Below are 25413 nucleotides of genomic sequence, written 5' to 3' on the forward strand. Positions count from 1 at the left end.
GTTTGAATAAAAAGTAAAGTCTTTGGTTATAGGATGTCCTCCATATGTCTTCCAGTTTCTCCTGTTTGGCCAAATTGAAAAACACTTTAGGTAACATTCCCTATTTTTTCATCCAACTTCTTCATTTTCCTGTCAATTTTATTGTTAACTGTGCCATTAAAGTCCCCCGTCAATATAATTTGTTCATAAGTCACCTGATTCAATTCATGAATCAGCTCTTCAAAAAATTTCTCTTTTGCTCCATTAGGGGCATAAATGTTCACTACCAAAGTTCTCTTTTGGTGCATAGTCATTTCCACTGCAATGTATCTCCCTTCCTTGTCTTTAAAAATTTCTTTGGGTTCAAATTCTTTCTTAACATAAATCACAGTCCCCCTATTTTATTTTTTCTGCCAATGAATAAAATTCTTCTCCCAGTTGTTTAGCGGCCAAATACTTAGTCTTGTTTTTTAATATGCGTTTCCTGTAGACAAATTACATTACATTTTTGTTTTTCCTACAATGTTTCACAATTTTTCTCTTGTTAGGTGAATTGAGTCCATTTACATTCCATGATATCACTTTGTGCTCCATCATGATCTTCAGTTACTTATCACCAAAATATTTAGCATTCTCATACATAAATTCCAACATTCGTCCCGTAGTTTTAATTGTCTGTCTTTGACCCTGGAAGTTGAAACTCAATCCATGTGGTATTTCCCACCTGTACCTTACATCCAACAGTCTCAATTTGTCAGTAAGCTTCTTGAACTTCTTTCTATCTTGAACGATTACCCTGGAAAGCTCTTTCATTACTATTATCTTCTTTCCATCCATCTCAAAAGGCTCCATAAATTGCTTTCTGAAAACCTGGAGCTCTGGGCCAGAGCTCCAAACAGCTACATAGGTCTCTCTGATATTTCAAGTTAGAGGTGGTGCAATTCTAAAATTTCCATTTTAATTTCAACTGGGTATTTCAGAAAGGATGTTGTTACAATTTTCATCAAATTTTGGGAAATTAGATACTGTTTCTTAAATTTGCAGCGGCAGCCAACCCAGCTCCTGTTTTCCCTCATATGAAGCAGAGGCAGCAGGAACAGTGAGGGACTGGTGTCCAATGCCATTATATATAATAGTGAAAAGGACTGCCTCACAAAACACCCATGAGAAGGGAAGCCTAGAGTGTTCACTCGCTCTCCAATCACCACTGGACTGAAAGCACATTCATTTAAAAGGTCTATGACAGTGTGGGTGACCCAGCCTCGAGTCAAGCACATTCTGTCTCCCTCCCTTCCCACCTCTTCTGCATATGTGGGAGAACAGGAGACTGTAGACAAGCTGGATTTCACCACAGGGCTCCAGCTCACTCTCCTCCCTTTCCCCACTGGCCTGGAAAGCTGAACTAAGTCCTACTGAAGCCAGAACAATTCTGAAATTAAACCAGGAGACCAATTTTGCTTTCCTGAAGTTTTCTGGGAGTACCTTCTTTTGTTTGGAGTATTTCTGATCCGAAACAAAACAGAAAATCTGGGGCACTATTTCAGCTTGGGAATATCTAAATGCACATCTTTATTTCAAGTAGACATGTTCATTTCACATGACAGCATCAGTGACTGAGATAAGACTGAGCTGCCAATGGTTCTGGAATTTTATCAGTCCTCCATCTGCAAAAGGGGACAAATATCCACTGTCTGCCAAAAGAGGATTGCTATAAAGATTAATGTGAAAACATATTGTAAAGCACTTTAAACACTAGAAGTGCTACATAATGCTCTAAGGAGTTCATTTACAAAATTTTAGAGAATTTACCTCCCGTGGTCTTTCAGTAGCTTCATAATGGGATTTAGGCTCAGGGGTATGGTAGTTTGGTTTATTCCTTTCTTGCGGTTGTTGCTGCTGCCTCCTGTGGTCATGCTGAAGAGACAAAAGATATGCCTGCTCCTGTTGCAACTGACGTTGGAGACGCTCTGCTTGCCGATGTTCTTCCATCTCTCGCCATCTGTATTCCTTTGAGAAAAGACACCAGCATTCAAGACACAAACACCTGGGCTAATGGCATGCACTTGTCTTCTGGTGAGTTATGCATTTACTTCTGCTAAAAATGCCAACTAGTGTAGCCCAAAATTAAAATTAGACAGAAGGAACAAGTGTTTTCTTCTTGGTGAAGTGTTCTGCTCAATTTAAGACTGGAGAACTTTAGGCTTAGTGGTAGTATTTACAGTTTCTTTTTTTAAAAAAATTAAGGATGTCTAGTATATTGTTGAAAAACAGTATGGGGTTGGGAGGGGTTCAAGGAGGGGGAGGAAAGAGGTGACAACTTATCCATTATATCCACATTTTAATAAAAGATATTCTTATCTGCACTCTACTTGATCTGAGCAGGCTAAAGGGCTGTTTGAAAACTCGACTTCCAGACCAGAACTGTCACAACTTTAAGCACTGTGCACTGTGAGATAGCTGTACAGTATTTTTCACATGTGCCTGCCAGCCCAATACACTATAGCATGAATGGCTTTTGTTTGAGGCTCTATTATACAAATGGTAAAGTACGGCTGTGTCCAACTGAGGAAAGCCTGGGACACCAGTCAGAGAAAGGAATCCTATAGCTACTGAACAAAACAGATGCAGTGAGTTACCAGTAACATGGCCTGCTCCTGGAGCAGCTGCTGCTGAAGAATTTCCAAGTGCCGCTGCTCCTCTTCTAGCTGTCGCCTGATATACTCCTGTCACATAGAAATTACCCAGCAATAAAATTGTTCACAACAGGAATGTATCGAAACCACCTGAGGACCATCAAAAACAACTGCCCCAAGTCACCTTCAGGTGACAGTGCTTATGAATTTCGTGAATCCCTAGTGAACAAGTTAAGAAAACCCTGTCTCCAGAGACAAGGCTACACAGAGGTATTCCACTGCAGACTAAAGATAATTTTCAGGGGGGGAGTGTCACAGCTTGGTCTGATGAATTTTGAAAATGGTTTAAAAAAAATAAGCAAATGCACTTTTTAAACAAGTTGAGAGTTAAAACACAGCAAGTCTCAACACAGCCAACACAAAAATCACATGCAAATTTTTATTAAAATAATTAGTTTTAGGCACTGTGTGATGAACCGTTAGCAACAGCTAGAGCCAGGCTTAGTTAAGGCGACCTTTTGCAAGCTTCCTCACTGTAAACCTCTGCCACATACATGACTAACCTCAACCACAGACTTAACCTAGCCTCCATCAAAAGCAGACAATGCCAAACTTGCTGAAGTACACGGTGGTTATGACAAAAACAAACATCCACTAAAGAACAAATATACGACCAAATGCATCTTTCCGAAAGCTAAGTCTACACCTTGAAAGTCAAGATCTAACACATTTCCCACCTTTTCTTTCCCTGGCCCACTAAGCCAAATCTAAATATGCAGCACCATATCCAAAGCTAAGAATATCTTAACCATGCAAATTAATGAACAAAAGTAATACAAACACATGCACTCAAACATACACACAGAGAGAGACACACGGACAGTGTATGCAAAAAGAAATGAATGATTCAGTGCTATGGATAAATGAGGCCTACTGGAAATCTTATGAAGAAAAAAAATGGATGTTACATGAGTTTGTTGTATGTATTCTGGCAAACCCACAATTTAGGTAAAGGAGAATGTGTAATTTGTTAAGCAGCCCCCAGGACATCCTTGCAGAATGTCCATCACAGCAGTCACTGTGTATGTGCGTGAGTTTCAAAAGTTTGCAGCTAGTGGTCACAATCAAGCTTTAGCTGTGTACAACTGAGAACTACTCATCTCAGATGGGAATGCAGATCCCTAGCCACATCAAGCCAGTTCAATGAGGCCCAGATGAGCATTCCAATGCAGATACACATCTAGATGTGCATCACAACCTGCTGCACACAGAAGCAGTGCATTTCCCTCACTGGATCAAGTGAGTAAATACGATTTCATGGTAACAACCAAAGACATAAGGTATCTACTTATGAACAATGACAGGAAGGAAAGTTTCTGCTATACTGTGGAATGATGTGTTTAATTACTATTTATACATTGTTATGACTTAAGAAATACTGAAACAACATTCGATTGCAGAAAACCCCATTTTATGTTTTAATAACCTGTAGTGCCAGGCATTATATCTTGTGGATAAAAAGTGTTAATCAGTTAAGATTCAAATGTGTCCAAATGGGAAGTGTAGCTTTCCTGATATGTCTTAATGGGAAATTCATTATAATTCTAGATAATTTCTTTATCTCCCCTGCTTTCCAATTTAATTTGTTACATTATTTTAAGCATGCAGGAATTCATGCACAAAACTGGTAGATTAACATCACAATTTTGCAAAAAGGCTCACTTTAAATTTCTGCTGATGTGAATTAAAATGATAACTGGAACATATTTGAAAATTACAAAAGCAAAAAATTTAAAGTCCATTTGGTTGATGTGTACTCAAAATTATGACTGTTCATCTATTATGTCAAATAATTCAAATGCCATGGCTGCATATATGATTATTCAGATATGAGAGAGAAGAGAGCCCCAGTGTTCAATATCACACATCAAATAGGCAGTCTTATTTTTGAGAATATTTCATTTGAGGAGACTGTATGTGCAGTCTGAAGGTCTCACCCTTCCTTCAGGATTGTATTCATTTTGTATTTAAACTAGTGAGTCATTTGAGAATTTATCCCTCAACTCTGTTTCTGTATATTAAAGGGTAAAGAAATAATACTTAATTCATTTTCATTGTTTTACACTTACCTGTTCTCTCTCTACTCTCCTCTTTTCTTCCTCAGCTCTCCTCCTTTCTTCTTCTTCCTTACGTCTCTTTTCCATTTCCTCTAATCGCTTCTTCTCCTCCTGTTCTCTTCTCCGCTGCTCCCGCTCTTGCTGCCTTCGAGCTTCTCGTTCTCTTCTTTGTTGCTACAAAAAAATAAAATTAGGTTTATATACATTTATTGCTTTATACAACAAGAGAAACTTGGAATACCTGAGATACTAGAAAGATACCTGAGAACTAGGGTTGCCAACTTCCAGGTAGTGGCTGGTGATCCCCCACTATTATAACTGATTTCTGGACAACAGAAATCAGTTCCCCTGGATAAAATGGCTATGTTGGAGAGTGTACTCTGCGGCATGGTATCCTGCTGAGATCCCTCCCCTCCCCAAACCCCACTCTCCACCCCCAAAATCTCCAGGTATTTCCCCACACAGAGCTGGCAACCCTACTGAGTACACAGATGATTTTTAGAAACAAGTTACCAAGCAAATCCTTGAATTGCTTAACATCCACTTTTAAACAAAAAGAGTGAATATTTTGTTTTATTATTGGTTTACCTTTACAGTCAGTGGGAAATGTAGGCTGCATTTTATAAATAAACTTTATTCAAAAAGTAAAATGTAGATAAAATGAGTCAATAGTTCAAGGAACAGTTTGCAGTTATAGAAATGTCAGGGGTGAGATGACAGTTAGGAAAGTCAAGGCATACTCCCATTTTCATATTCAGTCCATTTGGGAGGACAGGGGTCAAGCAGAGTCAACAGGCTCAATCTAACAAGGAGGATATATTTTAAAGATGCTGTTCCATAGTACAGATTAATTTTCATCTGTCTGGAAATGTAGAAGCCCAATCTTAAACATTAGGCTGAACTACTTCATCAGCAGGGGACCGAGTGGAAATATTGTACACTGGAGGGTGGCAGCTAATCTCTCTGTATTAGCACATGCATCATTAGCATAATTTCAATACCATTTGTGCATACATGCTAGATATATAGCTACAGAAGATGGAAATGTTCTTTCATTTAAATATTACACGAAACTGCTTGAATTTCCTTCTCAAATCATTAGCTAGAAAATTAACACATTTAAGCAACCTTTTTTTATCGCCTAGCCACTCTTTTGTCATTTTTTTGCCTACCTTACTAAAGTTTTGAAATGACATAATTTTCTTCAGCTTTTTTAAATCAACAAATAGAAAAAATGGGATGTTAATGTTTCTACCAATCTCTGCCATATTTTTTTTTACTTTGAAAGAAATTTCAAATGCAAGAGCAAAGATTCCCCAAAGCCATACCTTCCAGTCAGCAATAATTTTGATTATTATCTGAAAGAGATTAAATCCTGAACCACTGAGACAACATTTTTAAAAAGAGAATGATCTTCTATCAGATGTGATACTTATAGGTACATTCTTGTCCTTTCCAACTAATTGTCCAAATTTATCAAGAACACCTGCACCAAAAATTAACTGCAATAATTAAGTCACAGCCTTCAAATCAGATGGAGATCATTCGAACACCCGCTGTGGTTTGTGGTTTCTGTGAAACCACTATAACACTTTAGCTAGTACAGAAACATGAAACACTGCCTCTTTTCTGACAGCAGATGAGTTTCTAGCACATACTGCAAATGTGCCACAGGATCTATGGCAGCTCTCTGTGGACTCCAAGAACAACCTCAACACCCCACATTTGTACTCAGCACTGTAGGTCTGATACCATTCCAGCTTTCCAACTCCTTACTAAGTACTGCTGAGAGAATAATTTTCTGCACCTATTCCCAATACAACTTTGCAAACATGCCTATCACATCCATCTAGGTATGTGACAGCACTGCAAAAAGAGGTATGTGTTTTTAAAGCAGCAACGGAGACTAGTTACTGTATAAAACTTTCCTATAATTCCTACCACAGCTTGTCACATGGAAAATACTTAATATACACAGCCTGAACCCCCTAACTAAAACAGACATGCCCAAATGTTAAGTCTGTTCAAAGCTCAGCTATGAAAGTCACAGTGGATATTTTAAATTCAGTTTCCCATGTTTTACTTTCTTAAAGTTGTCTTTGTAACACATGAGGTAAAATAAGGACACAAGTACTCTGTGATTTGGCTTTTGTCTGTTTGTGATTTGTTTTTCTCCCCAAGCAGCTTATTTTGGTCAATATTTTTCTAAGAATCTCTCTCCATTAAATGTCTGATCAATAGGAGCCAAAATAGTTTAAAGCTTTAGTTTGCTATCATACAATTATTCCAACCCAGAAAGGTTTCCCAACCAAAACTGTACAAGTAAGTGCAGTTCTATTTCTCTATTTCAGAGTCTTCACAATACACAATACAATACACTCTTTAAGAGTTGCCATATTTTGCTTTCAAAATATTCTTGCATTTTTGGACTGAGCATAGTAACTTCTCTTTGGCCTGAATGGAACAGTTTTATTAAAAAACAGCATAAATGAAAGTGCTTTGAGTACTTGCAATATGCATCCCTTCGGAAACTGGTTTTCAAAATGACAATAGGCCTTTGAAAAGCACAATATCATTTTTTTAAAAATGAGAATATGAATTCTATAGGTCAGGAAATAATGAAATTACTAAACTATTTTTTTAGTTCTGATGTGACCACTAGCCAACAGGATAAAATTCTGGCCGAATCAGTGCAATATTGGTCAACTGTCAATCCTAAATGTAATCTGCACGCAACTACCACAAGCAACACAATGTGGCTCGGAATTACTGCTTGTCATTTATATCCCACTCTTCCTTCAAAAAGCTCCGGGTGGCAAAACTGATGGGAGTGGTCTCATCTTCCTTTCTCAACAAACCTGATAGATTAAGCTGGAAGACAATGTCACCCACTGAGCTCCACTGAGCAAGAATCTGAACCCCAATTTCCCTAGTGCAAGTCTACTCTAACCACTTTACCATACTGGGATGGGTCCAGACTGAACTGGCAAATTCTGCTGATTCTCCCTTCATGTCATTCCTTAGGCTCTCCTCTCCTCCTCAAAAAGAGCACTTCTCGATGATTTCACAGAATCAGTGGACTTCAGTAGTGTGGGACATTGGAAAATTTAATCTGGATCAAACCCACTGGCTCTTACAATGCTAGCACTAGCTTATCCAAAACAATTTAAAGGCAGAGGGAAACAGCTAATACAAAAACAAACATTAAAAACGATCCAGAAGATGGCTAGGCTACTCCCTAATTTAGGCTACTCCCCTCACACTTTTGTGCTCAATGTAACTGGAGCACAAGATTCTCCACCTGAAGAAAAAAAAAAACGTGACAGCAAATGTTGATTTAGATCACCATTTTGTGTTAAATTGTAGGAATGATAGAAAACCAAACCACTGCCCCCACCCAAGCAAGCAATTTTTGGAGCTATTTGGAATAGTGTAAATGCTATAAATTTTATTTACAGCCTTATTTTATTTAAAGGAGGAAAACAATTGTGATTTTTAAAAAAGTGAATTCATGTCACTCGATGATCACAGCAATATTCCAGCAAAAAATGTTTGCTACTTTGGGCATTTTTAGTTCAGGTTAGTTTTTGTGATGTCTTATATAATGCTTCTGGGTCAAGAGTTTATACTACTTCAAAAAAAATAAAAATAAAACAAGGACAAACATCAAGATTTACAGCCAAATTCAGAAGGGGATTTTCAGAAACAACAAAAATCATTACTTATTTTCAATTTAGTTACCTCAGATCCACAAACATGCGGACTCGTTGCTGTGACATAATGAATGTCAGGTACATCTTGAATTTTGAAAGATAACCCAACAGTACAGACATGTATACACACACTTTATAGATTCTGGAGCTCTCAATGTTAAGAATCTCAGACAAGAATGCACACTCCCTGGCCCTTTGACAAAGCTTAAAAAGAGGTGCCTTGTCAATCTTGGCCTGTTTCTACCTCTTCTAATCGCCTCCTTTGCTCTTTTTGTTGCTCAATGCGCTTTTGTCTCTCTGCCAGCAGCTGCCTCTTGTACTCCTCTTGCTCTCGGAGCTGCTGTTCCTGTAGCAGCTGTTGTCTTCGAAGAGCCTCAGAACGCTCCTTGTTTTCCTGCTGCAATCTCAGGAAATCACGTCTCAGAGTAGATTCTCCAGGCACATTAACAATAGAGCTATGAGAAGAAGGATAAGTTATTAAGAACACCCAAGAAAAGGTAGCAAACAGCTGAGTATATTATATGTTGTGAACGGTATTAATTTTTCACTTTCATTTCATGTTATATCATTCTTTGATTTCACCAGGAGAAACAAAATTGTACAATTACACTGGGATAGATAGTAAGGTCAGCAGAAATCTGAATCTATAACCTTGTCAATAATAGTAGACAGACAGTTGGAGGCTTTTCTAAAGTCTCCAAAATGATAAAGATAACTGGGAGGAAAAGACCCCTAGCCTCTTCCTTCACTGAGCAAAGTTTATTTATTTAATTTATTAAAATATTTATACCCTACCTTTCCTTTTGGCTCAAGTTGAAGCCTTCCTCCAACTTAAGTGGCTCTTCTGTTGGAGGAACGGAATTGACCCCAACAGATTATTAACATTTGACAGGTATGCCCATTACAGTGTCACAGCTACCATAATGCTTTATGTTCAAACTAAGATGGCAGCCAGTATTTTTCCATTTGGTAGAACATGGTCTTTCATGCTCTTCCCAACCAAACAGCATTTTAAGTCCTCTCACAATGGGGAATGAAGCCACTTGTTCTGTTATGTGACACAGAACCTTCCATGTACTCTTTCATTTTATGCTTTCCTTTGTTACACACATTTAGGTCAGCACTTTTGCCTAGCAGGGCTTCTGAGTGGCCACTGGAGATCTGATGGGCTGTGCGGATTAAAAAAACAAAACAAAATACTGCTTTGATAGAAGCTGCCACCACAGCAGAAGGATCTTCACTGTGTGACTGAATGTAAGCTGTGTGTATGCAAGAAAATACTTTAAAACAATTTGTTCTTCTTAAAAGACACTCTGTTAAGATGACCTTCAACCTGAAATGGTTATGAATAACTTTACTTCCTGAAATTTTGTGTTTGGGTCCGCCTATCTGGGCAGCCATTTTGTAGTTGGTTCTACCTCTTTTGACAGCCATTCTGTGGTTGTGTCTACTTTCCTGTGTCAGAACTCCAAAGGTGCCCACAGGCTCAAAAAGGTTGGGGAGTAGCGCAGACCCTGCTGTTCAACAGCAAGGCCTTATTTTGTATGCTCACCAAATTTAAACTGACTTGCTTAAATTATCAGAATGACATTACCTTGGCTCTCCTTCTTGTTCAGGCACTTCCTCCTCCTCCTCTTCACTTCCACTATACTCGTATTCTGTTTCATCTAGCAGAGGGAGACAAGCAAAAATTCTCTTAAAACTCAATTTGATTATAATAGCAGAGATGAATTCCATGCCGAAATTATTTTATCAATAGAATACTCTTGGGAAAGCTCTGGATAACAACAAAAAAGAATCCATGAGCATTGTTTAGAATTCACCAGTGTAAAGTGAAAGAACCAGGGATCCTTTCTGCCCAGTGATTTTGATGGCATATACTGCATTTGGCAAGCAGGGTCAATGCCAGAAGCTCATTCCAATTGTTCTTACTGGAAAGTGGGCCACCCATAAATGTCAACTATGTTTTCAACCCCTCCCAGACTGTCCAGACTTCAAGATCCTCTTATCAAGCCCTGCTTTCTGTGCTCTAGCCTGCAGAGACGAGGCCAATGGTGACTATAGACAGGGCTATTTCAGTGGTGGCACCTTGCCTGTGGATTTGGCTGGTACCTACCTTACTCTCTTTTACATGGCAAGCCAAAATATTTTCTTTTAACCCAGGCTTTTAGTGATAGGTTTTCTGGCTTTCTTCAAGACTGCGGACTGCTTTACAAATATTCTTTTCAGACTGTTGTTTTATGCTATTTTATACACTTCCATATTTTTAATGGTTATAACTGTTAATGGATGGTTGTATGGCTTGTCTTTATGACTGTTTATACTTGATCATTCTTATACTCAGTGGTCATTTCCTGTGGGAGCGCACAGGAGCAGAGCTCCGGCAGTAAGGAGCCCAGGGGGCGGGCACATGCAACAAGCTCCACCCCCTGCTCCCAGCAGCCCTCAGTTGGACCACAAGGACCAAGAAGCAGCCAGGTAAGTTGCAGAGCCCCCCCCCAGCCCGCCTTCAGATACAAGCTCTCCCTCCTCTGTGAGGGCAGATCTGCGCATTCCCCCCCACCCCATAGCTAGCAATCCAAAACAGTCCAGTGGAGCCTGAGTGGTGGGTGTTGCCTTCTGACACACTTCCGATGATGTCAGGGGGTGTGGCATATGCAAATAAATTATGCTAATGAGCTCCTGCACCTCTTTTTCTACTAAATAAAAACTGCTTGTACTGTTTTGTTTTATTTCAGCATTTTGTGCGTGTTCTCAAACAAGTTTCTGGTAAGGTGGCATATACACTCTAAATAAATTAAAAAACAGGTAAATCTGCAACAGAGTCCCAAAATAGCACTCAAGATTGACCAAGAAGCTTGAAATTAGTATTACAATTTGTTTATGCAACTGCATTTCATTCAAATTATCATTTTAACTCTTGGAAAAAGTAAAAAACAAATATTGGGATCAGGACTAAAGTGTTACTTCAGATGCCCTCAGAACCTGGGCTGCCGAGAGCCACCATGCCCCCCCCCCGACTAAGATCCCATCTGCCCCTTCTCACCCCTGTAATGCTGATCAAAACAAAATATTATCACCTTGCTGCTACCATCCATGAATAGAATAATAATTGCTCATTAGATAAGAAACATTAAAGGAAAATGGGCAGATTATTAAAGAACAGATTTTACTTAACACAGTGCACACTGCAATAAGTTATGGTGCAACCCCCCTACACACACTTTCAAATAACAACCACCTAGCAGATGTCAACATTAAATGGGATGAGATGAATTTGAAGCAATCTAGCTCACAGCACTCTGCGAGCTCTCACTCTCTGTGTCTTGGAAAAGAAGGGAGAAGACGATTAGAGCTGATATGTATTTTTTTCCCCCCAACTGGCACCCATGAGCACCATGGCACCGATAGGTGTGTTTCTTAGCAAGTACTTTCTTCTTCCTCTAAAGCATCTCTTTTCTGAAACAAAGGAGTCCTGCGAGGCCCATATCTACACTAACGCTAGAAAGTGGCTCTAGTCCCTGGATTCTGAAATTCAACTGGCACCAATTCTCCCCTCCCCTCTCCTTCTGCTGCCGCCTCCTTAAACAGAAAGAAAAAGAAAAAGGAAAGCAGGAGAGAATGGAGAGAGACTGCCCCATCTCCCTCTCCCAGCCAGGGTGTAAGATTTCTGTTAAAAATCAAGCACATTCCCTATTCATCCTCGGCCTTAGCTGGATCCTGTCCTTGTTAACTCAAAGTGTGACTGTGAAGGGGTTTACTGGCATGTAAATATACAAAGGAGGACGGCAGCCTTAATTTCCCTGCCTTAATTTCTTCTCCCCGATTCCCCCATCCATCCCTTTCCATTCACCAGCACCAAATCCCTCCCCAAATAATCCCCTGCAATTATCCTCACCCAGATAAAAGTTGGGTTGCCAACTTCTTCTTACTAGATCCTACTCCTATCCGCCTCACAGTAGCTTGAACTGCAGGAATAAGCCAATAGTAAGTGTTTGTTCTGCTTTGTCAAAAGTTCACTTGCTGACTTCTAAGGCTGTCATTAAATGCACAGGTGCAAAACAGCTCTCTTTCTTGGTCAGTTGGCAACCTTATCTGGAACTTCCACTGCTTTGTTGATATTGATCTTTTTCCTGTGATTCTCATTCTGAGCAACTGCCTGGACATTTTTTTGCCCATCTAGCATCACAATGTGAGTCTTAACACCCCCCCCCATTCCTCTCTGGGGCATGAGATAATTGAGGTCCCCCTCCCCTCCCCTCCCCTGACAATATTGTTCTTGTGGCAGAGAAGCTTATCTGTGCAGCTCAGGAAATGGGACAGGGAATGGAGCAAACGGTGGGCTTTTTGTAAGGCAGATCACGCAAGGAGGATGACAGTAGATGAGGGACTGGCTATTGCCACGCAGACCATCATATAAGGGAGAAGGGGCACAACATGCCGCATTCCCAGTGTGCAGGGTGTGAAGTTGGCTGGCTACACAAGCTCAGAAAGGGGCAGGCAGAGGAAACTGAGTCAACCCCCACCATCCGTCTCTCACTCTAGAGGGAGAGAAGAGATCATAGCAGAAAGGGCAGAGGAGAGACATTTCAGGGGAAGCTAAACTCTTCTGCGTTGGCTGTCAGAGGGCCCCAGCTGAGAGCCCTTAAGCTGTGGCTGGGCCCCCTGAATTTTGCCCCCCCCCCCAAGTCTCCTATCTTGGCAGCCCAGCCCAGAACTATTAGCATAACGTTTTATCCAAATAGAAGACTGCTGTGCTATATCATAAACAGCATCTGAAACTCCTTTTATGTTCCACAGTGGTTTGACATGTGGCATTGGTGGGAAGGGTATACTACTGTTCAAGAAACGCCAGTTCTTGAACTGCAAAACCCACTCCTCCACTTGCACCTGCTGGATGACCTTGGGCTGTTCTTGAAAAAGAGCTGTTTCTGTCAGAACTCTCTCAGCCCCACCTACCTCACAGGGCGTCTGTTGTGGGGAGGGGAAGGGAAAGGAGTTTGTAAGCCTCTCTGAGACTTTGGGTAGTGAAGGGCGGGGTATAAATCCAATCTCTTCTTCTTCTTCTTCAAAGCCCATGTGGCAGGCAGGAGTTTTCTGGATCCTTGTCAAAATACTGAACCTAAATTTTCCAGGTCACAAAAGTAACTAGTATACGTGCACAAGTGCAATTCTAGTATTAAAACACGTACATACCTTTCTCTCCTCTCTTCTTCCTTGTTCTGTCTATATGATCTTTAAGCTGGATTCGGACTTGCCTTTCGTTTGGCTGATCACGTATAAATGGATGTTTTAAAAGCTGCTCTGTAGAAGGTCGTTGCATATAATTTTTCACTAAACAGCCCTCTATAAAACTAAAGAACTTCTTTGACCTAAGAGAGTGAAAACAGAGCACATGTAAAACAAAACACAGTTAAGTAACTTGGTCAGATAAGAATCTATTTGGTAAGAATCCTTCTTAAAGCTGATAAGCCTCAACTCTGATTTTTAAAAAGTTTGGCAAAGCCACAAGAATGCAATTCAGTTATGAGGGCCATTAAATCATAAGCAACTGTAAGTTGTGTATACATCAGGTAGAAGAAGGAGCATATTTTAATGCAAATAACTTGCCAACATTGTTTAAACTTTTCTGATGCAGTATTACACATTATGTCCACTGCTACAGAAATTTAGAATAATCCTACTAGAAAAAGTAGGAACAAGGATCCAGTTCAAACACAGAACTAGCTGATGGATTAAATATGGAAATTTTCTTGCCCTTTGGGAAGAAACAATGGAATAATGTTTCATTTGCAATGGAACCCTAAATCAAATACATTTACTACAGTTTTATATTTAACAATAATTCAGACAATAAATCCATGCTCCACAATGCAACCAGTCATCCTGGAGTTCTCTGCAGCTATCAAATAATCAACAAAAGATATTTTGATGGGATCCGGACGGATCAGAGCTGCATCTGCCACCTGTGCAGGGCCCAGGAGCACCGGAGCCATGAGGTCGTGGCGGTCGAGGTGGCGCGGGAGCAAGTGGAGGTGGGTAGGGCGGCCGGGCGGCTGGCCAACCAGGCACCAAAGGGCTCCTTTGTGCAGCCGTGCGCCGGCAGACGGAGGGGCGTCGCGGCGCACTTTCGTGGAGGTGCCTGCTGCAAACTTCGCTCACAAGCTAGACGGAGTGAGATGGCAGCCCCTGTTGATGCTGGGCGCATTCGGTGTCTGGAGCATTGGGGGGGGAGGGGAGAAGCGTCGGAAAGTTTCTGGCACCAAATGAGTGGCAAGACGCCTTGAATGTGGGGTGCCGGAAAGGCAGCAGGCAGTGCCGTCGTTTGCAGAATTGTTCCTACTGGAGGCTGTGGAAACATATTGCAGTTGAGGGGAAAGCACTTTGCGCATTCCCGGAGTGTACTTTTTAAAACCAGTATTATGGTTGGATTCATCTGAAAGCTCTGCCCTTTAACGTTATAGACCTTTCTGCTAGGGTTCAAGTACTCCATGGTGAAGGAAAGGCTCCGAATAGTTTGTTTAGTTTTCCAAAAGGAGAGGTGCTGGAGCTACTATTTGCGCAGGACAGGAGAATTCATATCCCTGTAACTAGAAATGGGAGTGGACAAGAAGACCTGAGCAAATAGTGCTCTTCTGGGGCCATTTCAGATACGAAAAATGGGATGGTAGGGAGGTCACAATCTAAATTGGGGGGCCCTATACTTAGGAAATAGATTCCTGGCAACATGGCAGGATTCCTGGCAACTGATGGACTGAAATTTGGCTCAAGAAGTCTTTGTTGTTGTTGTTCAGTCGCACAGTCGAGTCGACTCTTTGCGACCCCATGGACCAGCTCCTATTAGGAACTGTAATAGTTTGTCCCTAGTCCTACGGCCAGTTCATATGAGCAACAAGAATATACAGTGCAGTGATTGGGGGAATTCCAGATCTGTTAATAGCGAAGGAACGCACAAATGCAAACAAAATAGGGAGGAATTGTAGAGCAGCTACTTTGTACGCGAAGGTTCCAGGTTTTATTACTGGTATCTCCATTAAATAGTTTCAAAAGGAACACAGCTGGAAAATACCACTGCCTAAGGCTGATCAGAGTAGACCATACTGGGCTGGATGGACCTGTGGTCTTACAGTATAAAGCAGTTTCATGTATTTAGCAATTCCAGCTGAGAGCAAAGTTCAAGGGGATCCTGAGAAACAGGATAAAAAATTAGGATGCAATGCATGTAGTTGATGCAGCATGAACATACTATAGTCCTTGTCCCATGGCTGAAGTGGCAGAGGGCAAGGATACTGGCAGGGCCATATCTGAGGAATCCTAGGAATGCTGTTGCTAAGGAATCTGTAAGGCCGAGAACACAGTTTGTGTTTATAGAGGTGCGATACAGGCACACGTGTGTTGCAATAATGCCATTTTGTCTTCATTTTAAAGTAGGAATTTGGGGGTGGTTGCAGAACTGGGCTTCCAAAATATGGAACTGCTGATCCATGATGGGGGTGCAAGGAAAGCTGGTGTACTAGAACAAGTCCAGGTTGCCCAACTATCCCTGCATGACTGGACTGGAAGTTTAGTTGTCAAAGCATAAGGATGAGAGGCTGTTGATTTGGATAGAAGCTGATTGTGTGGACAGAGTGCACAGCAAGGGAGTGTTTGAGAAGTTATTGTGGGATGCATTAGTTGCCATTCCCTTCCCCCCCCAGTCGCTTCCTCCTGGTCAGGAAGGATGGCTCCAGAGCAAACTAATTTATGCGGCAGCCAAATAGCTCTCTCACACCTTTAATGGCAGTAGTTCACAAAGTAGAAGTTTTGCTCACAAAACTCCACAGCTTAGAGGGAACATTGGTGGTGGGCCCCCTGAGAAAAAAATTGTTAGCTACGGGCCTGTCCTTGATGCGCATGCGCTGATGGCCAGAACCATGGTGTGCCACCGTCACGTCTGATCGCATTCTAGTGGGTCTAATTGCGCCGGCGCAATCAGCCATGCCTCCCCCCCCCCGGTTATCTGGCCCATGTGACCGGGGCCAGAGAGAGTCATGACCATCTTACACCTCAATTCCTCTCTTTCACTCCCAAAGATATCCACAGACAGTATAGCCCAGCCCCCTTTAATAATCAGCCCTCATTCACACAGAGCTGTTGGAGTTGGGGCTCAAACACTGTTCCAATCACTCACTGCCACCATTCATTCACATCCCATACCATATGTAAGGTAAAGGTAAAGGTTCCCTTGCTCAAAAGCCAGTCGAGTCCGACTCTAGGGTTGCGGTGCTCATCTCCGTTTCAAAGCCGAAGAGCCAGTGCTGTCCGAAGACATTTCCGTGGTCATGTGGCCGGCATGACTAAACACCAAGGCGCACGGAACGCTGTTACCTTCCCACCAAAGCGGTACCTATTTATCTACTTGCAATTTCTTGCTTTCGAACTGCTAGGTTGGCAGGAGCTGGAACTAGAGACGGGAGCTCACTCCGTCATGTGGCAACTCGGATCTCGAACTGCTGAACTACCGACCTTCCACAGCCTGCAGTTCAGCGTCTCAACCATTTGAGCCACCGCAGCTCAAGATATTAAATTGTGTGTTTGTGGAAACAATATCTAAAGCTAAATATCAACTCATGTTACATGGTCAATAATTGTGTTATGTTTTAAATGTTATCTCATTGTCTGAAGATATAGACTTGTTATTAAGAAGATAATGTTGTATATTGCTTTGCTTGATACCGGAAAACGATTTATTTATCAATTGGAACCTGGTTATCATTGTGTATGTTATTACTATGGAAACTTGCTACAAATATTTTCAATAAACGTTCTTTCCCATAGACACGCAGCTGACAGGATTAATCAAACAAGAAAGCTTTGATTTATGATATGAAAAAAACAGGGAGGAAAGTAAAGTATAAAGTATAAAGAAGAACATTTCATTTCCATTGAACTCAAACTAAGGTCCTATTCCTACAAGAGGGATCCTTTCGTTACAAATTTACTGTTTTCAGCCTGCTCTAAGGAGCTCTTCCACACAGTTCCACTCAGTCAGAAAACCGTTCCCCCCCCCAATCTCCTCAGTGTCTAAGCTGTCTACTTCTCTGCTACAACCTCTAACAGATGTTTTTCAGCTGCTGTTTTCAAAGTTGCCCTCTCTCAATATTCCATCAGCTCTCATTGGCTGCTCTTAGGGAAAGGCTGAACCTAGCCTATCCAGCACACCATGGTCTAGCATAATGTTAATTAAGACATCAAGACTGATAGGAAATGGGATAAATCCCACTTTTAACCACATATAGGGATTTCCCACTACATATCCACCACTTGAAATTAACAAAGCCCTCAAACAATACAAGAATCCACTTTCTTCAGAAGGAATTTGGTGTGTAAAATGGATTAGTTGCTTTTCATGCCAGTTTTTATATAGTACTGCATCTGAAAGCAATCTCTACTGTCTTGTGTCTTTACTGTAAAAGCATAGCACTGTGAAATATGAGCCTGCCAGGTTCAAATTCATGTTCACAAATACAGCAGACCTGGTGAGGCTAAAATGACCACTGTATGTTGCTCAGAACTGCATGAAGCTTTGTTCAGTCTTTGCCTCAAAAGATTCAGAAATAACAAGTTTATTAATCAATAATACGGCAGTACTGAAGACTTTTCACCAATAATTCTGTTTCTGTTGCTGTCAGCATATACAAACTTGAATGAAATGAATGAAAGTTTACTGTTTGCTGTTTCTAACAAGCAGCCATGCTTAAAACAATCAAGGTTAACTGAATATCTCAACTGAAAAGGGGCAATGTCCATTTCTTTTCTTTTTTTTTTACAGTAAACTGATTTAGCTGTTTTATTGGTGCATTATGTGAACTGCCCTGGGCTCCCTTTGAGGGAGTGGGCAAAAACACAGCATTAAACTTTTAAATAACTGCACTAGTCTTCATTAATTTTACCACCCTTAACTGGGAAGGTAGGAATCAACAGTGTTGTCTTGTTTCCCTTATTAAATTATGTGTCTGAAATTAAGCGGTAAGGAGAATAAAACTAACATTTTTACCTTCAGCGGCTGCACAATTTGTCAGTTTAATGAGATGCTGCTCTGCCAACAACAATGACTCTTATTTTATGCAATGTCTCCAAGAGAAAATCTTTTTCTAGAACAAGGAGAGCTAAAAAAATAACCTATGCACATCTCATTTCAGGCTATGAATCAGCAGAGCAGAAGACCAATTTCGCCCCGCTGAAATGATTTTTCATGTCTATGGAAATACTACAAAGTGAACTCTGAAAAGGAACATGCGAGATCATAACCAAAATCCACTTCCTATTACAGAATAACTCTTAGCATCCACCTACCATTTCTTGGATTTTAGCCGTGGAGGAGGGTTTCTTGGAATGAGAAAAAGGGCTCTCATTGGATGCATGTCACAGAGGGCTGTAAATAAGTACTGATGGTTAATTTTCAGTTTTATCATTGATTTGATTTAGTATTTATATATTTCACAGTACCAAATGGACAAGATGGGATTAGGAGTCACTACAATGAATACAAAATACAAGAATATCCCTGAAAACTCTTGATCTGAGAGAGCTTAGAATCAGGCTATAACCTGATCCCTAAGAGACCATCTGTTTCATAATATGCCTCAGAGGCTAAGGATGAGAGCTGCCATTTCACAGATGTTTAAAAACTAGAAGTGAAAAAAAGATTTAAGATATTTTTTTTTTGCAAAATTATCCATTGTATTATACTGTTTAATCATTTTAAAGTGTTTAACACTGGGACTGCTACAATTTGCACATTCCAAATTCTACTGCACCTCTCTTCAGGATGCTTACATGGATTCAATAGTCTTCAGCTTTCCCTTGTTTTTTCTATTAACACAGCCCAGTCAAAATCATCGAAAAGCAACATTTTGGCACACAGTGTTAATTGTCAAGCAGAATTACAGTATATAGGATTTTGTATTTATGATGCCTTGTGGAGTGGGCATTAAAGGAAACAGAAACTCATCATTCATTGTGCTTTCAGAAATCTCAAGTGAAAGATTGGATTACAAAGCGGAACTCAGAAGTATAGGTTTCAAACTAAACCAGACCTATGGAAAATGGATATATATCACTTACGGGGAGCTCCTTCTGCCATCTCTATGGCTGTAATGCCACATGACCAAAGGTCACTCTGCAAAAGAGACCATATGTTAGCAAACACATTACACATTACGCCTTCTCAGTTACAGTTAATTATGCACTACGTGAAGGAAGACCAGAACTGCACAAACCCTGGACTCTAAAAAATGGTTTCATTTTCTTTTTAACATGCCACAAAGGGATAAACCATATCCTGCATATCTAAACACATACATATGACAATTTAAAATGACTTTAAGGACTTAGTCTTCAGAATTTATATTGCTAAGCTTTTGTAGTCAAATACAGATAAGTTTTTTATCGAATTACTGTATGTACACATTATTTTAAATGTGTTCATATTTCATACTCAACACCCTGGGGACCCTCTTTTTGGGTGGAAAGATGGCACAGAAATGTTTTAAATGAATAAATAATTAAATCCACCTTTCGAAAGGGAGAAAGCACTGTCCCCCATGTTATATATCAAAACAAAGCAGCTGTTTTTCTCCTTTGTGGAACTTTCTATAGCTGATGATTTAGAAAAGGCTGTGATGGCTGCTGGCAAAGTGAACACTGAGCAAAACTTTAGATGCTGGGAGGGGAAATAGTTTTTAAAAAAAACCATTCTCAAAACGTTACTCCCTAGAGACTTTAAAACCTTCTACTAATACCTTACCCTATCATATTTTAAACATCGCAACGATTTTCTAATTGCAGGAGCACTAAGGTACTCATCAAGAGACAATTTGCCCTCAGTTCTGATTGTAACACTCGTATGAAGAAGTCCATGCAGAGAAATGCTTTCAGGCTAATTTGAGATGAACACTCGGCTTCCGGGCACAATTATATCTCGAACGGCAACAACAGACTGGATCCAGACCATTTCTGCTAAAGGAAAGCTTTTCAGTTAGCTCAGTGGAACATCGTTGCCTCCCTGCTCCAGCTGCAGCCCACTACAGTCCCCAAGACACTATTCAGTGCTGCTAGAGCAAACTCGAATGCTTTCAAACATTCTCTACTCCACAGTCTCTCATTCAGGATGAGACATCACAGTTTATCTCCCGCAGTCCTATTTCAATTAATACAGAGTCCCTCATAAAGTGAAAAGAGACCAATCCTTCAAAGCTGTTCATTCATTTCTTTAATTTTTGTCCTATCCTTCCTCCTAAGTTCACACTGCAGTGTACACAGATTTCTCCTGCTATATATTTATCCTCATAGCATCCCTGAGAGATAGGGTTGCCAGGTCTACTTCCTCGACCAGCGGGGGTGGTGGGAGAGAGCCTTCTGAGAGTGAAGACGGTGCGGGCGACATCGCTGCATGCGATGTCATCAGCGCAGCGACACTGTAACATTGTGGTCAAAACTCTATGGTTACCATAGAGTTTTGGCCAAAATACTAGAGCGCCACCGCATGATGTGCTCAGCGTGATGACGTCACTTCTGTGTGATGTGATCGTGGTGTCATCAATGTGGGAGGGGCTTTTTGGAGTGGGGTTTTCCCCACTGGCCAGCGGTGGATTGGAGCCCCCAGAATCAGGAGGAACCCTGCCCGAACCAGGAGTCTGGCAACTCTACTGTGAGATATGTTAACAATTCCCTCTCATTCAACTATGCCAAGTTTATCCAGTGAGCTACATGGCTGAGTGGCCATTTGAACTCTCCAGTTCTAAAACCACTACTCTAAACACTATTCTGGCTCAAGCTGGAGAAGATACCTCACAGCAATTGTGTTGAAGAGGCCAAGATAAAAACTTCTAGATTCTAAATCAATTGCATGAATCTTTGGAAAGGATACAACAAGAAATAATAGAATGTAGGATTCTCCATTTTCAAGGAGGTAATGGTTTTATGAAAACAGCATCTCAAAAGAGCATTTGTTTCCATGCCAATACAAGGTATCAGCTCCACTCAATATCGTTTCACATATACAGGATATAAGAGCCCACACATTCACTTTCATCTTTGCCATAACAAGCCATCTATCATCTCAGCAAGCAGGGTGAGCTTCTGAGCGATTAATGTTTGGACTATCTCACCAAGTTGGGGGCGCACACTGAGGAAACTGGTACGCTAATCTTTCCTGCGCCTTAACTCCTGGAACACTCATTACATGCTGGAGAAAGTGTTACCTGGTTACCTACGATAATCTCAAATGTCATCCCAATCGTCCTGACTTTCAAGCTTAGCTTGATATTTACCTAAGTAATGCACCGATAACCTTCCTACCCAGGTTAGACAAAATATCAGTATTATTTCTACAAAGTATGCATTATGTTTACAACTGATCTGGATTTAAACAGCAAGAATGTCAGATACCACTGAGATGATACTCACTCCTAGATATCCAGAGGAATGGGAGAATGTGACAAGCATCATCTGAACTGCTTGCCTCAGAAAACTGCTCCATTAGGAGAAGCAATCATCTGTCAAGATATCTTTCTCCAGACAATTGTTTTTGCACAGTTGAATACTCAGAAACTGATATTTGGTGTTGCCCAGGAAGGACTGCAAGTTTGAACTATCCCAAAGTAGTCCAAGCCCCAGTGAGAGACAGACAAAAGCATACAGCCATCCGCTGCTCTTCAAGTCCTCGCTGACCTGAATGGCCCATGCTAGCCCAATCTTGGAAGCAAAGGAGGGTCTGCCCTGGATAGTATTTGGATTGGAAACCTCCAAGCAATACCAGGGTTGTGACAGGGAGGCAGGCAATGGCAAGCCCCCTCTGAATGTCTCTTGCCTTGAAAGCCCTACGGGGTTGCCGTAAGTCAGCTGTGACTTGATGGCAAAACGAACAACCAAAAAAAGTGATTGCGAATTTCCAGAAAGTTGCTGAGTTATAAAGCAGGAAGAGGAGGCCAATTCTAAGATCATTTAACCTTGCTGTTATTAAGGTTTAACGCCTTAATCAAATCGAATCAAAAAAGGAATTAAGGATATCTTCACAATAAGCCTATGTTTTGGGGGAGGTTTTGGCACCAGGAGTGAGCTACCTTCACAGCAACTCCTTTAAAGAGTCACTCTATATTTCCTTTACAGAAAACATTTCAAAATGTGAAACCAGCATATGGACAATTTACCAGTGCTATATATATATATATGAATATTCTTCCTTTTTTATACATGTTCTGGGAAGCTGAATGGTGTTTAATGTCACAACGGGCTGGATCCGGACTACACTTTCTAATGACAATGAAATAATGTCCACCAATTCCCTCTTCCTACCACACACCTCTGATACGCTTCTCCTGCTAATACTGCTAATCCCCCTATACCCCAGGAGCAGGATTTCAAAGAGATCAGTGGGCTGCAGTGGGAGGGAAAGGCGGGAATGTTCCGCTCCACTTACAGAAGTTCCTGGCATGAGTGGAATATTTAGTCAGGATCCACCTATTATTTCCATTAAAAAGTATTCCATTCAGAAAATGCTCAGCATTTGAAACACCTCTAAGTAGAACTTTTATACTATCTGCACTGATTTTTAAGGTTATCGCGTGCTTGCTTTCTACTTCTCTTTAATCAGCTTGAATGACTGAAATAGAGAAAAATCCATGACACAATCTCAGAATGATAGCACCACCCAGAAAAAGTGCACACAAACTGTGCATACAGAGAAAGACACACACACCTTAGCTACTATGTTAATATGAGTTCTCTTACTCTGTAATCATATGTAGCATCTGGGTTTTCGTCACAGGCAATAACTTCTGGAGCCATCCAGTAAGGTGTTCCAATAAAGGTATTTCTTCTACCAACTGTCCTGTCCAGCTGAGCACTCACACCAAAATCCACTACATTAGAAAATAAACAGGAAAAATAGTAAACATATAGAAGACTCCAAGACACCATGAAGTAAAAAACGTACAAGTAGAAACAACAATGAAACCTAAAATTTGAGCTATCTATTAACATGAACATTCACAGGGGGACGGGAGTCTCTGTGCACCATTAACTGATCTTTCTTACTTTTCACCTGTTTACCAGCAGAACATTCCTGTCATGGAGTTCATTACATTATCTCTAAATCACAATGAACATGTATTTCAAAGCATACATGCTGTAATACAAATGTTCTTTTTGGCAATGAGTATACTAGCTGAAGAACCAAAACACACACATTTAATAACCAAGCAACATCCATTACAGCGGTGAAACAACAGTGCACCTGTGTTCTTTGCTTCCTGAAACCTGGACCAAATTATTCAGCCTTGACATTTTCTGGACATGAATGGGCCTGAACGTGAATGCCCCACCTTTTGGTGACTGCCTCCCAGCAAAGAGACCACTTATCTCCTTAAGTCAACTCTACTTGAATATTCTGATTCTCTTGTAAATGCTCGGTTGTAATAAATGGGATGTTTCATCCTGGAGATTGTGTGATCCGGTACTGCGTTGAATATGTACCTTGGTCATGAGCAAGTAATTGTGCATATGCACTACTACTTGCTGCGTTTGAAACCTGTGTAAGAATATCCACAGATTTCATTGGCATATTTCTAAAATGCCCCTCTGCTGTCTGGTCCAGAGTTTCCAGGTTTTCATGGGCCCTGATGATACAGTATAATTGGGTTCCCTTCCCCTTTGGTACAGCCTCCTTATCCTCTAACAATACCCCTTTTGTTTGGCTCCACCCTGTTGGCTCTAACCCTTTCCCCTTTAACCACACACTTACTCTGGTAAAGAGAAGCATCCAAAATTTTGTTTTCTTCGTTGTATAAAATCAACACAGAAAATCACCACCCTATGGATGCAGGCACAGTGCAAGTCCTTGGTTTTCAGTGAGAAAGTGATTCAGTATAGTACTATAATGCCCAGAATGTGGGGGGGAAACAGCTCGTGTTGTTTCTTAAGCCAGGTGTGTCCCACAGTTTTATCAAGCGCAGTGTATTTAAGATTCCACAGGAACAATCCAAGGCACGTAAAAAAGAGCCTTTTGTTCCCTCATCATTTCCATTCTGATTCATAACTCAGATTCATAAGACATTTACAATGGATAAATAATTCCCACCACTCTTTTTGATAAAGTTGGCTATTACTTTTCAATGTAAACACTTCTGCCGTTCTAACTCATTAGTCTTTATATTACTATTCGAGCCTTTTGTTCCCTCATCATTTCCATTCTGATTCATAACTCAGATTCATAAGACATTTACAATGGATAAATAATTCCCACCACTCTTTTTGATAAAGTTGGCTATTACTTTTCAATGTAAACACTTCTGCCGTTCTAACTCATTAGTCTTTATATTACTATTCTCAGTTGTACCTCTATTTTATTTATTTTTTTATTTTTTTATTTTAATTTTTTTTCACTTATACCCCACCCTCCCCGCAAGCGGGCTCAGGGCGGCTTACATAGGCACAACTGTGCAATAAAATACAACAGGATTAAAACAGTTAAGGCACCAAGTGCAATAAAAATAGGACAAGTTAAAACTGCGTAGCTGCATAGAAATCTCTCTTCGCAGCCTTGACTGCCATCTTATAGGATCTCATAAACGTCCTATAAGATGCTCTTGTAGCCTCGTCGCGAATTCGACGCCACCGTCTCTCTAACCGTCTAAGCTCCTGTTTCATAAGCCGCAGCTCCTGGGTATACCAAGGGGCCAGCTTAGAGCAAGGGCACAGAGGGTGCCGGGGAGCGATCTCGTCAATGGCCGTAGAAAGGCGGCTATGCCAGTCATCCACAAGCTCATCCAACGAGCCGCCAGGGGGCATCGGATCCCGCAGAGCCATCTGAAGCCGCATTGGGTCCATTAGACTCCATGGGCGAGCTAAAATCTGCTCACCGCCTAAATAGGGTTGGGGAGAGACATTTGCACGAGCCTTCAGGGCATGGTGGTCCGACCATGGTACCGC

At 40.9% G+C, this 25413-nt stretch overlaps 1 protein-coding gene across 2 annotated transcripts in view; it reads right to left on the minus strand.

Moving 5' to 3' along the window:
- The window catches only part of MAP4K4 (mitogen-activated protein kinase kinase kinase kinase 4), a 190176-nt gene that overhangs the window by 36558 nt on the left and 128205 nt on the right, over positions 1-25413 (minus strand). For both annotated transcript variants that reach the window (XM_015422706.1, XM_015422700.1), the window contains exons 7-15: positions 23215-23345; positions 19549-19603; positions 18778-18856; positions 13639-13814; positions 10037-10109; positions 8687-8897; positions 4742-4903; positions 2616-2702; positions 1789-1986 (exon numbers count right to left, since the gene is read on the minus strand). In XM_015422706.1, the coding sequence (XP_015278192.1) occupies positions 1789-1986; positions 2616-2702; positions 4742-4903; positions 8687-8897; positions 10037-10109; positions 13639-13814; positions 18778-18856; positions 19549-19603; positions 23215-23345 (1172 nt within the window). The remainder of the gene's footprint in view (positions 1-1788; positions 1987-2615; positions 2703-4741; positions 4904-8686; positions 8898-10036; positions 10110-13638; positions 13815-18777; positions 18857-19548; positions 19604-23214; positions 23346-25413) is intronic.

This window comes from Gekko japonicus, unplaced genomic scaffold, assembly GCF_001447785.1.
Source record: "Gekko japonicus isolate JY-2015 unplaced genomic scaffold, Gekko_japonicus_V1.1 scaffold1177, whole genome shotgun sequence".
Lineage (NCBI taxonomy): Eukaryota > Metazoa > Chordata > Lepidosauria > Squamata > Gekkonidae > Gekko > Gekko japonicus.